The 16,671-nt window shown below is 36.9% G+C and overlaps 1 protein-coding gene across 1 annotated transcript; it reads left to right on the top strand.

Moving 5' to 3' along the window:
• The first annotated feature begins 7,873 nt into the window (after positions 1-7,873).
• CDX4 (caudal type homeobox 4) lies at positions 7,874-16,336 on the top strand. Its single transcript, XM_009273428.2, has 3 exons — positions 7,874-8,376; positions 13,406-13,551; positions 16,108-16,336. The coding sequence occupies exons 1-3, from the start codon at positions 7,944-7,946 to the stop codon at positions 16,312-16,314; spliced, it is 786 nt and encodes a 261-aa protein (XP_009271703.1). The 5' UTR covers positions 7,874-7,943; the 3' UTR covers positions 16,315-16,336.
• Positions 16,337-16,671: the final 335 nt, after the last annotated feature.

Here is a 16,671-nt window from a genome sequence, read left to right on the forward strand (position 1 = left end):
AAGCAGAGTGATGGTAAAAAAGCTTACAAAAAATAGAGGAGAATGACAAGACCAGAGTGGTTCAGGGAGCTGGCAGTTTTCACTATTTCTTAATTTTATTTATCATTTTACGGTTGCGAGAAGGACAGCACTAAATAAGAGTAAAGTTCCAACTTTAAATGGACACATACCTACATCGTAAAATTCCCACTCCTTCCTTTCCCAATGCTGCTCCATTTGCTGGCAACAGCAGTTTGAAGCTTTGCATAGGTAATACAAATGAGATGAAGAAACTACAATTCAAAGTTCAGCAACTGAAAGACTCCTACTGATTTCCACGTACTATGAAAAGCGGAACATGACATACAGCACGTGGGAACAAAGTGATTTACCATCCATATTGATGAGCATGGCAACCAAACCAAAACACTGGTCTCCCAAAAGAGACATCCATTGAATCTGTCCAAAAGAGGAATCCATTGGAAATACAAAGAACAGCCATTCTGTCTACAGAGGGAAATGCTAGAGATATTTTACCTACAGTTAACACACACACACACGCACATGTATTTAACTTAATAGAGACTGAAAAAGGTTCAAGGAGAAAAGCCTCCTCACATTGGCCAATTAAACAGAATTATGCTTGCATACTAGAGAAAAATTAATTAAAATTTCCAGATTTAGACTTTCAAAAGGTAAGAATACAGAAGAAAACTGTCTTTTGTACTGATACACAATAATTTAGGACCTAGCTCTAGCTAAGTGCACAGAACACTGGCCCCAGGGTTTTGCAGGATCAAGTTCATAGGTACCTGTTTTAATCCCATTTCCATGACATAGTTTAATATTGTATTAAAATTTTAAAAAGGAAAAAGAAAAAAGTCCTTCAAGAAAGAACTTTAAGAAAAGAAATATATCTGAACACAACTTCTTTCTCTTTAAAATTATTTAAACATCATTCAAAGAGAGGGGATCTGGCAAAACGACCTGTTTTATCTTGTTTACATGTAGAAGAGTTATTGAGGAAGATAAGTGACCACTTTGAAGATCTGCCTCATTTCTGTTCCAGTTTGCTGAAAGCATGCTTGCTATAGGTTGCTATGTGTCTCCAATCAGAAGTTGTTAAGTACACAAAATAAGGCTGGATTTTATTTGCAGAAGCAAATGTTCAAAGGTTAAAATTTATTGCTCCAAAAGCAGTATCTATAAACCAGGGCAATACCTTAGAGATTATTAACCTTCTAGTTATGCCAGGTACAATTTTTTTGTAAAACTTACCAGCAATCTATTCAACTAAATGTTTTCAATGTGCTTTAATCCTTTAAACAGTTGCCCACCAAAACCAAAAGAAAGCTATTTTTCTCTGAGAAGCTTGTGTAGTGCTGTTGCTTAGATGCTGTATCGTGTATAATTAAAAAAAAGAGAGACATAAAATTGGAGCCAAATCAGTCGAAAGTATTTTGGTCCAGCATTGTGAGTCATGAAATACTGGTGCCAGTCCTCAGAATAATACTCACTTTCTTCCTGACTTTGGGTGTATCATATAACCTATCACTTTTATCACATCTAAAAACTAGGGACACTAAAGCAGAGTTGCTGTGAAGATTGATTGGTTGTTAGCAAAGTGCCTTGAAGAAGAAAAGCATACCTTAGACTACATCACAAGAATATCTAAGCCCTTAATCCTAATTGTGATTAGAAGAGCGACCAAGGTATATCCAATTTTCAGAGGAATTCACTAACCTTTAAACGCCGTTACCCAGCGAGAATTGTGATCTATATGGTACAAAAAGATCAAGAGCAGCATAGCAAACAGGACCTTCTACAAAAACTTCACGCAAATAAGCAAGATATACAATTCAAAATTACCTTTGTAAAACAAAAAACTTCAAATATGCAGTATCTGCAATTGCTGAGGGGTTATGCAGTCATTAACATACATATGAGAGAGCATCAAGTGCGTGCTACCTTCTACCCAAGGAGCAGATTCAAAAATATATTCATTCTGGATGTTAACACAGAAATTAAAAAGCATACTCCTACTTTAGCACCCTTATTCAGTTTGCTGGTGCAGCGCAGGCTTACTCCAACCCAAGCTCTTACGTCCAGAGCGTACGCTGAAATGATGCATCCCTGCGAATGACTTACAGAGCCAGTCACATTTTGGAATGGCACTGGATGTTACTAGTTGGACACAACATTGCGCAAACCTCACTATGTAAAAGAATAGGCACAGGTTTTATGATTAAAATGTTTGCCAGCTGTTTTCATACTCAAAGAGCACAAATACTTTCTTGTACATTTTGTAACAAACTCTGTTCTAAGAGGTATCACAATAAATGGAAAGGCTTAATTAAGATACACCCTGCATGTTCTTGGTCTTCTAAGCCACAATAAAGTACAGTCACTCTTAAGGCAGGACAGACTTTCTATAGACAATAATCTCTCTTACCTGGGAGTATGAAAGAAGAGTTAAATTTGTGCAACAGAAATGCCAGTCTGCCAGGAATATAAGCCATGCATATGGCAAGAATGGCAAACAGTAAAGGCAATCAATTCCTTTGTTACCTCATGAAAGAAAGACCACACCAAAGAACGTCTCAAGGACTCAATAGCGAGCACCCAATAATCCCATCTAGCCATACTCTGGTCGGCATGAATTAGTTACACTAAGCGGGAGCCCTACACTACATGACACAGGAAGGAAACCAAATAAATATCAATAGAGGATTTGCTGTCCATTTCCATGGTTCTGTGAAAAAGAATCAATTTAACCTGGAGTTCACATGCAGGCTCTGTAACTCCTGCCGTATTAAGTCTGCTTGTTGAGCAGTAAGACATACTCTTACTACTGTCAGTGTTGATTTTGTAGCAGATTTTAAATTATTTAAATTTCAGAATAGTAAGACCTTCCTTTACCTCCAGACCATTCTTTCCTGGCAAATACAACACTGATGCAGATCATACATGAAATATATTGTCACTACTTTTAATAAAATGCAAAAGTTAACATTAAGAAATGCAAGGTAAGTCATTGGTAGCAGCGGTTAGAAAAACAGCAGTGGAATAGATAGAAGGGGAAATACAATCACCATGCTCCCAACAAGTCACTTTTCATCATTTTTCAAAAGGATTTGTTAACAACCAAAATTTCAGAGCATGGAATTAAAAATTAAACCACTGAGGAAGGCTTCACAGACAACTGACATTTTTATTTCTACTGTTGGTCTTTTATGAAAAAGAAATACACATTAGGGATGAGAGACACACACAGTACAGAACTGAAACTTGTGATATATCCCTTTTTCTTTTTCCCCAGAAGAGCTCAGTTCAGCAAGTGAAAATAGTTCAGCTACATTGCTCGTTCAGCTCTCTAGGCTGTGCCACATCCGACAATACGAAGATATGATTTGGCATGTGCTTGCATTTCAAGCCCTGAAAATGAGACCTAACTAGGGTGTTGCATATTAAACCAGCCCAATTAAAAAGGGTAAATAAAATTTTCAGAAGCTTTGTGTTTGTAGAAGCTTCAGTGAAAGCAAGAGCAGTCTCTTTAGCTGTGTGGTTTAAAATTTTAAAACCATCTGCCTTCCTTCATGACTAGTCGGATTTTTTTTCCAACAGAACTGACCTCAGTTGACAGCATGCCACGTACTGACTGACCTTTCCTCAAGATTTATACAGCTGACTATTAACTTTAGGAGGAATGGGTGCGCGTGCAAAGACCAGCTTGAATAAAGGGTCAGTAACACCTCCAAAATACTGCATTAAAACTATCAGCAATACATAGTTCACTAACAAAGTCCTTAGCTAGCCATTCCATTGAAATTCCAAGTATGCAGTTCTAAAGGTATGGGCAAGAAGCATTCCTAAGCCTGATGTTACTGATGTGTTATTAGAGTGGTCACATGGAGGCAAGAAAACAAACATCTATTCCTATCACCTTAGCCAGAATGGGACACGCTAAGCTCACCTGCTTTTTTCGCCTCAGAAACAAAACCCCAGATAGATTTCATATCATTTTCAAGCTTCAAAGATGGACAGAGTTGTTTCTTCTTATCTCCATATAAACGTAAGACTAACTTTATGAGTAAGGGTTCCTAATAAAAATTATCACAGGTATAAACACCTTTAATGTAAGTTATTGTTGTACAGGCCAGTTTTAATCTACCACTAGTCCCTGAAATTGCAGTTATGATAGCTGTCATTAACACATTTAATTGCACATTTGTGATTATATTATTATTACCCAGTTTGGAAATGCTCTTTAGAGCAGCGCATATACCATAGTATACCATCTACATTGCCTGTACAAACAAAACATTAATGGTTCCAATGGTTATCACCATGCTTGTTTTTATTGCTAGATTCATGCTTGTTTTGCTAGATTTTCATCACCCACTTGTTAGAAAACTAGAAAATTTTCTTCCTTCCTCAAAGATCTCAAAGTACATTGAATTTTACACACATACAACTTCACTTCCCAATGGTTATCACCATGCTTGTTTTTATTGCTAGATTTTCATCACCCACTTGTTAGAAAACTAGAAAATTTTCTTCCTTCCCCAAAGATCTCAAAGTACATTGAATTTTACACACATACAACTTCACTTCAACAAACACTGAGGCAACTCCTGTGGACACTGGCTAAGTAGATAAATTATACATAGCAATTTAACAGGTGGAGAAAAAAAATGGAAAATTGTAACCTTGGAGTTCAGTTATTCTGGCAATCCATCTCTCTGAAGTATGCCAAAGAGCACAGCACTCTTGCTGCCAATACCACACATCTTTCCTGTTCTGTCTTTACCACCTGCTGCAGAAAATGGTGTAAATACAAACCTCCATATGGATGAGATTTCTGGATGTCTAGCCCACTACCTCAGAACTGCTTTTGCTTTCCCATCACCCCAGAAGGTCAGGCGAGGGCCCATGGTAACACGACAGTTCCACAAGCACTTTAAAAAGGCATAGACAGCACCCTAGCCCTTCCGCTACCACCAGCAACTCATTGCCATCCCCTCACAGTGCAAATATGGACAAGACAAGGGCAGTTCACTTTTCCCCCCTCCTCCTTTCTTTTCCCTTTTTTTTTTTTTTTTTTTTTGACAGCAATGGCCACTAAAGCGTTCCTGGAACTACAGTGTCAGTTACTACTGTACACTGAAGATGGCTCTGAAGCTACTGACATGCTGGATCTGAGCAGGAAGGACACGTGCATGGCCAAGAAATTACTCTTGGGAAGGCAGACTCAGATTAACAGTCAATCAGCTCTCAAAAAACATCAGCCCCAAAATTTGGTAGCCTCAAACTACTAGACTACGTGCAAAGGTACGGCTCCTTTTTAATACAGCCACATGGTTCTGCTACACAAAATGGGAGGCATAAGAGTCAGGGTGCAGAAGATCATTTGAATGTTGCCATTTTAGTTATCTTATTCTCACTTTGGTGTTAAAAATCTGCAGTCCTACCCAGCAATCTTATCCTGCTATGTAAATCTTTTTAAACAAAATGCCTTATTCAAAGCTTACTATTGTTAGCCGGTATCAAATCAGTGTAGCAATTCGCCATCAGCGTATCTTGATCTAATTACGTTCTGGAAAGAATCGAAATAGATCTAAAGAAAATTCAGATAATGGAACAGGCAAAACAAGAAAGGGAAAGGAGGAGCATAAACAAAAGATAAAAGAAGAACAGAGAATAAAGGATAAAGCTCTGAGATACAAAAAATAGGATTAGGTGATAGTGAAATTGTGGGGGGTATGCGCAGAGGCATCCCATAAAGAAAGAGGAAGACCAGGGATTAAAAATGTTACCATCATCTAATGCATTCTATGAAATTAAATGCCATTCACTGAGATGTGAAAATGGTGTGCTTAGGAGTAGAAGTCAAACAACGTGTCTGATCTGAAATCTATGAGCAACCAATGTTCATTTGTACTATGTCAATGGATTTCAGATACAGTCAACGGAGACAAACCTTCACCCTCCTATGGATCTGCCTATGACTGACAGCTCTGCATAACTTTTAGCAATACATCGGAATTTAACTGCTGGCATAATGCTCACAAATAGGCCAAAGATGCCAAGGACACTTCCAGTATAGGAAATGTATCTTGTTTAATTTGGATGATGCTCAGTGGAGTTCTTTGTTCTCTTTAGTACACATCAGTACTAAAAAGTCTGTGGGCTCTCAAGAATTGTATTACAATTCCTTTTCTTTCAAGATGAAGGGAACAAGAGTCTGTTCTGACTTTTTTTTTAATGTCTATTCTTATAAGGGTACAGCAATTACAGAAGGCCTTACTTTTTCCATGTCCTATCCCATGATGCAACTTTCCTCAACATTCTCAGGATCCCAAGGATTAATAAAGAAATCTGTAAATATAGCAAAATGAATTATAAAGATTTTAATACACTTCTCAGTAAAAATTCTTTCCTCAAAAAAAAAAAAAACACACAAAAAATAGAAGAGGAATATCTTTCCTCTCTTTAAGTACACACTTAGAATCCTTTAGTGCTGGAATTAGAAGGGATGTGTGAATACAAGTAGTGTCAAAATACAAAGGATACTGAATGAAAAACCACACCTTTGTAAAGGGAAACAACTCATTGTAATTTGCACCTCTTTTGCAAGCATACCCCTTGACAAATAGCTCATTGCAAAGAAATCCATCCGAGATAAAAATATATCAAATTCACTCTATGAATTGTAGCTAGACAACCATATAGAGGCAATTCTCAAGTCATAAGGTATGGTTTAGTTCTCCCATGTTAGTATCAAGCTCTTAGTAATGACATATAAAACCACCTTCGGAATAATTTTTTTCAGTGGGAACACTTACATTGACCTATAGAGTACCCATGCGTCAGGCACTTTACAGAAAAGCATCAAGGCAGTTCTGATCCACTACCTTGATAACCCAGATGTTTGTCACTGCTGATTGCAATTACCTAAGCTGCCACCACCGAAAACAGACTACTACGCAGCAGTTTCAGAGGAAGGAACCCAGCCTTTCAGGCAGATAAAGGTTGTCTTCAGTTTGAAACAGAAGCCAACAATATTACTGGGCCTAATCAAAGACTTTTTTCAATACTTTTTACAGTCATTTTCTTTGTACTTCTGGCACCATTTTTGTTAGGAAGATTTACTGTCTGCTTTTTAAAATTTATCAGTTTGCAATGGCCACCAGATGAAGGGATCTCTTTGAATCACTCTGTATGGGGAGAGTGTGAACATGTGCATTACAGTTAGAGCCTTAATTTCTCCCATGCTGGAAAACCACTTACAAACATCAATAATGAGGGGAAAATTTTCGAGACAGTTATATTCAAAGACATGCTGTTTACAAGGTGCTCTCTATTCTGAAGTTATTGCCTTACAATTATTCAAATTGACCGTGTCCCTTCATTTAAGAAGTAAAAACGAGATTTTTTTGAGTATCTGAGAAATTAAGAGAGTAATAGATTTACCTGTTGATTGATAACACATCACAAAAATAAAGGCTTTGGACAACAATCACTTGAACACCAAACATTGCCATTACAGTTACCACTGTCTTTTCTTAAAAAAAGGTCTATTTACTAAGCTACAAATACAAGCAACTGTTGCATCATCTTACAGTACTGGAATTGCTGTTGAGTATCAGGGCAGGGTAATAGGATAGATAAAAGTTCTCTAAAAGAGAAAGCACCAGAACTAGCAGAAAGGTGGGGTTGGTCAGCCCTTCATTTGAATGTAAATGTAATTATGAGGCAGGCAGTTAGGCTGACGTCAGACAAGATCTTGGTAAACCATTACCACCAGCACCTGGTAACACAGTTGATAATAAAAGAGGATGAAGTAGAAGATTCCAAGCAGAGTGGCATTATTAGAGAAAACCAAACACCGTTATTTTTAAGCAGCGAAAGAAAATAGGGAAGAACAAGATGTTGTGACAACGTATTTACAATCTGCGAGCGTCATGTACGTGAGTTATCTTTTGGATAAAGAGAACAGCATGTATCCAGGATCTGCAAGGTGCAGCAGCAACAACCTGCCAGTGCAAAACTTTGTGTCCGCTCCACCCTATTCCGATTACATGGGATATCATCATGTGCCAACTCTGGACAACCATGGACAGCCTGCGGGAACCTGGGGATCTCACTATGGCCCACAGAGGGAGGACTGGAACGCTTACGGCCCAGGACCTTCCAGCACGGTTGCTGCTGCACAGATCAATGGCTCGTCTCCTGGACAGGTCTCCTACAGTTCTGCTGATTACAGCTCCCTCCATCCTGCTGGATCTGGGGGGTTACCTCCTGTAGAAACAATTAATACACAGCAAATCTCTCCCAACAGCCAAAGGCACAGCTCTTACGAATGGATGAGGAAAACGGTGCAAGCTAACACTACTGGTAAGTGTATATTCAACTTTCAACCTGAGAAAGCATCTTCTGCTATCACCGATCTTATAAATAATTAACTTCACTTGAAGCACATAGGTTGGTGGGTCATTTATGACATTTATTTAACCTACTGCTGTTTAATGCAGTTTTAACTAAATTTGCACCAGTTTCACTTTCATCCCATAAAGCCTTTATAGGGTTACTATAGTGGAATGGCTGTTGTGTTTAGATATGGCTGCATCTCACTCAAGTCCAGGAATCCTTGTTGTGACATTCTGTAAAGCATTTTGGATGAAAAACACAATATTCTTGAGAATGTTATGGAACAATGAATGCAGCAACATTTAACAGTTACAGGCAAAAATACTACATAATTATTTTGTGCCGCAAGGTAAATATCAAAATAAAATCAGGTTGATCTTTTTAAATCTTTACAGACTTTTCAATACTTTTAAAGAAAATTACGTGCTCTGATCCAACTGTAGTGATTACGCAATTTTCTGCTTTTGTTCCTGTGTCTTTTATTTTTCTACCTAGATTTATTAGGTGAGAAGAAATATTCCTAGAGAAGTAATCTGACTCAAATGATCGGCGTAGACTATTTTGTTTGCAGACCACATCTCATCAGTTAAACTTCCTTTTCATTTAGTTTCAAATCGGTTTTACAGTATTTTTCTCGCGTACCAGAATTTTGCAGCATGCCACAATTACACAATTAAAAATCACTTTCTTGCAAGCGTCACTCATTGATGCGCCTGTTTTTGTCACAAGCTGCATGCCAGATGAACCTTTCAGTGTATATTCCCAAGGTGTAAATTGGGTGTAGCAAGGTTTGCTAAATCTATTGTTAAGGTTAAAAGTAGTAAGTGTGTGTTAGAGAGCATCAAAGAAAATGCTCTAAAGAAGGAAGAGCAATTACAATTGGAACAATCTTAGAAGACACAAAAAATCAGCACTGCTGCTTGAGACACAGTCCTCCTTCAAACGCTTATCACTCAAGAGCAGAATTAGTCTGGTAATTGTTTCTTAGTTATAAAGCCGATACACACAGTTTTCCTACTGTTACTAAATATAAAACGCCTAGTGAACATTCAGATATCACAACGCCATCCTTCCACTTGGAGCCTCTACAAAGGTCTTCAAAGCCAAGCAGATTTATAGTCTGTTTTTTCCCCCTTATGTATACTCATGTAAATCAGCAGTAACTTCATTAACATCATTGGAGATTTCCAGGTGTAGAAGTGATGCAAGACTTGAGTGTAGACTAAATTCAATTGAGACTACTGAATGTCAATGAGGCAACCCTGCCCCTGTCATGTCACTACATTTTAAACGTGTTAGCATTCTTAAAGAATAAAACAGACTTAAAAATCTAAATCCTAGTCTTACACTTATTGCACAAACATGGAAGACCCTGAAAGGTTTCTCACTCGCTTGCTCGACTTTGTAAAATATATATGCAACTCAGAAATGCAGTTATGTGCTTAAATTCATCTCTAGTTTGAAAAGCACTTACACAGAACTTACATACATGCCGAAATACTTTATGAACAATACTGGACAGGTGAATCAGGGCCTGTCAACAGATACATGTCCTGAGGCTGTACATTCCTGGAGCCCAATCCTCTGAAGTGTTAAAAACGGCTCGGGACTTCACAGAATTGGGCTCAAGACATCAACCCAGCTTAAAAAAAGGGTTTGGGAGAGTAAAGCACAAATGTGGCATTTTGCAAAACAAGAAAAGTACCAAATAGATTTGGCTTTTCATTGGTGTTTTTAAAATAACGTTAACTGTAAAAACTGGAAAATTTTAATAATGACACATAAAAAGTTATGAAAAATGAAAGGAAATTCAAACAAATAATGACAAGGCTAAAATTATGCATGTAACAACTACATATTAGCTTATCAATGCTTTCTCTAGAAGATAATGTAAGAAAACTTACTTGATGCCATTATAACCACTCTTTGAAACAGACTTGCTCTCTGTTTTTCCTTATTGCCGCAATATTATTCACGCTATCAAAGTAGCTACTGGCTCCTCTCCTTCAATATTATTGCTTCTTAATACAGTTCATTGCTCTAAACTTTCAGAATTACAGCCCTAAACTTTACAAATATATTTATATACTTAAATATGTGTATGGCCTTAACTTCACTAGTGGCGTGTATTCACGTCAATGTATGTGAGCAGCGTGGAATAACAGAAATCAAAACACATCTAATTAAATGAGGGAGCCTGCTGAAATACCGTCCTAAAGACAACTGGAATTATTTTTGAGGTGGGGATGTTAATGGGAATTTTTTCCCCTCTATTTAGACTCTATTAAATACACTACATTCTGATTCAATATTTGTATTTAGCATTTTACACAAAAAATTAAATTGCAGGAAAAGTGAAATGAAAATTTACCTGACCGAGTCAATTCTCAGGATGAAACATCACAAAGACAGAAGTACTATGTCCTTTCAACAGATAAAATTTGATTTGAAATTATATATCCTCTTACTAAACGACAGTAACTGTATATTCAGAACCAAACCTTTTTTTATTTCAAATACACAGACATTGCAAACATATGAGGCAGTAAGAAATTTTAAAAAACAAACATCAAAAGTGGGCTTGGTAAGATATCTTCCCAGACAGGCTATCAAAATGAGAAAAAGAACATCTAAAGAATTCCTTACAGTCTGATCCTGTTTTTACTAAAAATCAATGACAAAATGCTCTATCAACTTCAGTTATGTAAGAGCAGAACTTCAGACCAATTCCCTTCTAAAACCTGTGTAATCAACAGTGTAAAATGTGTATTTTATGAGAGCCTTCAAGGCATGAAACTTACTGAAAAGAAGGTATGTAAACAAGGGCCTAGAAAATAGATTTTATATCTTTTAAATCTTCATATGAAACTTCATCTGGGAGTGACCCTTCTCAGAAAGAGAATGGACTTTAAGGGAATTAAACAGAAAGACAGCATTATTTTTATATTTTGCAAGGTCAGCCTCAGCTTTTTTATTTTTTTAACTATAGTCAACACATTTTATGTCTTTGTTTAAACAAGCGGTGATGTACAAATAATTCAGATTACATCACAGCAGAAACACAGCCAGAAAGCAAAACAGAAAAGCAGGAAAAAAGGCCAGGCCTCTGCTCTAATGCTAATTTATTTTGCTTTGTAAACTAGTTGTGACATCTATTTTCCACTGGCCTACATTGTCTGAGGTTTTGAGGCCTATCTGTCATATTGAGGCAACAGACCCTTTCAACACTTCTCTTCGCTTTGATATGCAGTCTTGTCTCTTCCTTCTCCCTCTTTTCTTCAGGAGTTATATTGCCGGAAAGGGTTACAAAGCAAACAAAAAAGAAAGAGCCCAGCTCCAAGCTTTATTGTCTTCAGAAGAAATGCTCTGTGAATTTTATGACCAAGGGGAATGGGGAAAACTATTCCTTTTCTCCACCCCCTCAAATCATGGTTATATTTGCTGATTATAGTGAAGCCGGAATAACCCTGTTGAATTTTAACTTGTTTTCAAAGATTACCTTCTAAGCCTTCAGTTTACAAGGAACCCGAATATCTATACTATTGTTAACATTATAACTATCACTTAGAGCAAATATTTCAAAGCCAACAATTTGTACCTTGAAAAAAAGTAAAGTCAGTTTGATGATTGTTTCAGTCCTGCAAATCTAGGCAGGAAAACCTTGTACGCTAGAAGTCGAAGTGGCATAGGATTTGGGAAAACATCCTTAATTATGCATATTTCAAAATGTCTTGAGCTATGCCTACCTCTAGCCTTCAGATAAAAATATCGCAGTCTATCCTCAGTGTTGGTCCAAAATTAAAGAGAACTGAGGAAAAAATATTCCTTCATCTATTTCTGTCCTTTTTTCCTCTGCTAAGATGAAAGAGTCTGACATTTGTTTAGGGCTTGTAAATTCCAAACCAATTGGCTTGTGTTTCTGAATGTGAAAGGGGTTCTTGATAAGATCTCCTTGTCGCTCCTTTGTGTGGCGTGTGCTTCATCTTAACACCTCAATGGATTTTAGGGAACCACTTTAAAGGAGTCTTTGTCCTACAGTTTGTCCCAGAAAACTCACATCAAAAAAAACCTGGGAAGATCAGAAGAAAAAGGAAAACTATCTAGCTGGCTGTTGAAAGTGCAAAGGAGAACAAATAAGTTGAAAAGTGATCTCTGTATTATTATTGCATGAAGAATTGTTTAAAAAAGTCTATGAAATGAGAGATACCTTCTAACCATCAAGTAATGCTTCTCTTAACAGTATTCATCCAATACATCTAAGAACATTTCTTTTATACATTAGAGAGAGGATGATACTGAAATCCTTTTACAAGTATTTTATTGCCTCGTCTTACAAATTGCCAAGTGCCTTCAACTCGAAAGGGAAGCTCAGCACACAGAGTACCCCCAGTAACAGCTCTACAGGCACTCAGCATCCTGCAAGACCGGACCTTTTTGAAAAAATAAATTCAAATTTTTATTGAACTTATAAGCACGTCCTATGGCCACACAAGAGCGTGAAAGCATTTCTAATAGGACATTTCTTTGTGTTAGAGAGGCAATCTTTAAAAACTCAAATAAAGAATTAGGACACAGTACCACTAAACAAATTGTGACTGAACTTCAGTCTTTAAATCCTGTGTATTTATGCCTGCCTATACACAGAAGTCACTTCAGTGAGCACTGACATGAGACCCCTTTGAGATCAAATATAGCCAGCACCAATTATGTACTGCTATGAATCATTTAAGATGCTTCAGGGTGTTTTTCACTTGAGCTTTACATTTAAATGTATGTTTACAGAGAGAGGGAGATAGAGGGAAAGACAGTTATGATAACCAATACTCACTCACTTATTCACTCTGCACCTCATATTCCTTCTATGTAACACAGAAAACAATCCCGTGCAAGTACTCTGTAGTTTAATGAATGTCTGTAAAATGTTTGAGATGTTTGAAAGAAAGATGCTATAGAAAAATCAAATTCAACATATTAATAATATTTCTTTCTTAAACAGGTAAAACAAGAACAAAAGAAAAGTACCGAGTTGTTTACACAGATCATCAGAGACTAGAATTAGAGAAGGAATTTCACTGCAACAGATATATTACAATAAGGAGAAAGTCAGAACTTGCAGCAAACCTGGGACTATCTGAAAGACAGGTACACAGAGACTATCCATCATTCGTACGCACCCATTCACCAGACACTGTTACTGCCACAGGACACGAGCAGCATTCACGTTCTGTATCCAAAAGTAGAGGGAAGGCAACCATGAGTATATTTCACACACAGGGAATACACTACGCAAATACAAATTAATGAATAGGTTAATTTGACAGAAACCTCCAATTATGGGTAACTAAACGTTAGGAATTAATTTACACTAGAGAAACTACTTACTCTTACGTGCATAACAGCTTGCTAGACAGCTGGAAGTTAAATAGTTCAGCTTAACATTATGTTCTCAATAGTTATGACATTCACCATTTTATTTCTTCTTGCAATCACACAAAACGGTGGCCAGAAAAAATCCAAAGCATTGGATATATTTCAGCTGTAAGCCAGGAAGATGAAAACTCAGCATTCAAAGAGCAATCAAATGAGATATCTACGTATTTTTTGTTACAAAATTATTGCCACTATTTCCACAGGCCACATTCTTCCTCAGTCAGTTAGATTTCAGCACATTTTAAGGAGTTTTTACAGCCTTTGGTTTTCAAGTCAGGATTTCTTTTTGCTATTATGTTCACAGGTACTTCACCTAGAGTAGTAGTTCACACCCACTATATACAGGATGCTTTAGGCTATAAAATTTGGTGCCAAATACACATATATGTAGCCAAGACTATCCATTCAGGAACTTTTCAAGTGCATAGTTAGATCCATTGCTTCTCTGGAAAGCAGCTCTGCATTCATTCATATCAAGTACATATTTAAGCTCTGTCCTGAATAAAGATAGTCTCCTGAGCAGGGGCCCAGGTATCTTAGCTGTGTTCATACAAAGACTAGAGGAATTCAGGATAAAGAATTTCCTAAAATCACTGTGTAAGCACACTTACGAAGCACAGCTCTGCGGTCTGCAAATATAGTTAACTGTTGAATCCAACCCTCCTTATACAACAGAATTTCAATGGTTCTGCTACAGTTGGAGGATAAGGGAAGATTTGACGATACTGAATAAGGCATCTCATACCTTAGCAACCAGATTTATTGCCCCCAGGTAAATTTAAACAAGAGATCTTTCTTTTTAGAATTTCACAAACTTTCGTTCTTTCTGAATATACACATTCAGTTCTCTAAAATATTCTCCTCTTTCAGTGGCCTCCTCTGCTTCTGCATTCAGTCTGTGCAAGAACATGGAATAGAGAGGGACCAATTGAGGCTGGAAGTGTAAGGATACATGGACAAGCAATGGTATTTTAGGATCAAGCACTGGATGCAGTGATGTTCAATCTCAGACCTAAATAGTACATAGATTACACTCCGCAGACTATAAGTGGCCCCAGAAAGTAACTACAAAAACAAGTCTATCATTGATGGACTAAAGTTTGCTATACAGTAGGATGTAGCTCCATCAGAAATGTTCAGAGAACTGCAATTATAAGATTCAAAACCTCTGCTTTAATGTTATGCAAGCTGGCTGATTTAGAACACAGACATGCCTGGAGGAACCAGTGATACTGCATAAAATCAGTAGTTTCCTTTTACATAGCTGTTGCTCTTAAAGCCATCCAATTTTTGACTGGTAAATTTCCTTCAAGTATAATGTAGACAAAATACATACTCTATCTGCACTTCTACGGGACTCATGACAAAGCTAAATGCTTCTTACTGTCATTACCAGTAAGGTAATAAAATAATAACTATTTGGAAAATAATAAAGAGAGTTTTAATATAAAGCAATGGTACAACTTTCTGTATAATATTGTATTCAACACACCTTAAAGGATATAACAGAAACTGTAAAGTGAGAACACAGAAAATTAACGATAAAGAAAACACAAATGGGGTTTCCTACTCATTCACACTTTCACATAAGGAAAGAAAATAGATACTTAAACTAAAAGTAGATTTCAAACAGATAGGCGTCTTTTCACATGCACAATTAGCCTGGGAAATTCATTGTCATTAAGTAGAGCTGATATACCTATTTATACACGACATAGTACATATATTTTACATATATAAACATAGAGCCCAGTAACAAATTTTTTTGTTAACTTTTAAAACACACAATAATATACATACACACACAAATCACTCACAGCATAAATGAAGAGAAAGGACCCTCACTACCTGTGTTTGAATTAATCTGTAACATAGTGAAGAAGTAATCTTCAAAATTATTCCATAACAACACAAGGCATTGTCAAAGCTTAGATGATGAACTAGGCGGACCCTGAGTCTAAATAACTAAGCTGACTCCTATGTTCTGAAATATAACAGAGCACGTTCACTTTACACCAGGTCTAAGAAAAGAAAGTCATTTTCTATTGATTATGAGGTAGAAAAGGAATACAGAGTAACTGAAAAAATTTTCAGTGCACAAATCCAGTGTTGTTTTTTTGGTTTATGGGTTTATGTTTTTTTGTGGGGTGGGGTTTTTTTTGTTGGTTTTGTTTGGTTTTTTAACATATCTATATTTTCATTGCTACTATTACTGTAGAAAGTCGACCACTACTTTGAATTAATCAGATAACATTTATAACACCACAGGTGAAAATCTGGTTCCAGAATCGCCGAGCCAAAGAAAGAAAAATGATCAAGAAGAAAATTTCTCAGTTCGATGGCAGCGGGGGCTCAGTTCAGAGTGATTCTGGTTCACTCAGTCCAAACGAAATATCTAGTTCTCTGTTCCCACCACCACATGGAATAAATGGATTACAGCCTAATGACATTCATCAAGTCATAGTTTCAGAATGAACAGAGGAAATAAAAAGGAAAAAAGAAAAGCAAGAATGGATTTCCCCGCCGCCCCCCACCCCCTTGAAAACTCAACTTTGCAAAGGACCATTCTCATTTAACTGTCTTCAGATTGCTGATTTCTAAGTGCAGGATCTGGGACTATTATCAAACTATTTTACTTATTGCAGAAATCTCAGGGAACTTGCACTGCTAAGATTCATCACTCAAAATCTTTGAGTAGGAGGTAATTTGCTTCAGACACACAGAGTGATACAACTGAAGATTCAAGTAAACGTAGTTCTAGTCTGATCATACATATACACAGAAAACTAAGTGAACTGATTATAAAATAGAGTACTATTGCATAAAATATAA

Source organism: Aptenodytes forsteri, unplaced genomic scaffold (assembly GCF_000699145.1).
Source record: "Aptenodytes forsteri isolate BGI_AS27 unplaced genomic scaffold, ASM69914v1 Scaffold191, whole genome shotgun sequence".
NCBI lineage: Eukaryota > Metazoa > Chordata > Aves > Sphenisciformes > Spheniscidae > Aptenodytes > Aptenodytes forsteri.

Bases quoted from the DNA above. Each gene is read 5' to 3' on its own strand.
- CDX4 (XM_009273428.2), top strand. From the start codon at position 7,944: ATGTACGTGAGTTATCTTTTGGATAAAGAGAACAGCATGTATCCAGGA. The intron at 8,377-13,405 runs GTAAGTGTATAT...TTTCTTAAACAG, and splicing joins GGTGCAAGCTAACACTACTG to GTAAAACAAGAACAAAAGAA. The intron at 13,552-16,107 runs GTACACAGAGAC...ATAACACCACAG, and splicing joins TGGGACTATCTGAAAGACAG to GTGAAAATCTGGTTCCAGAA.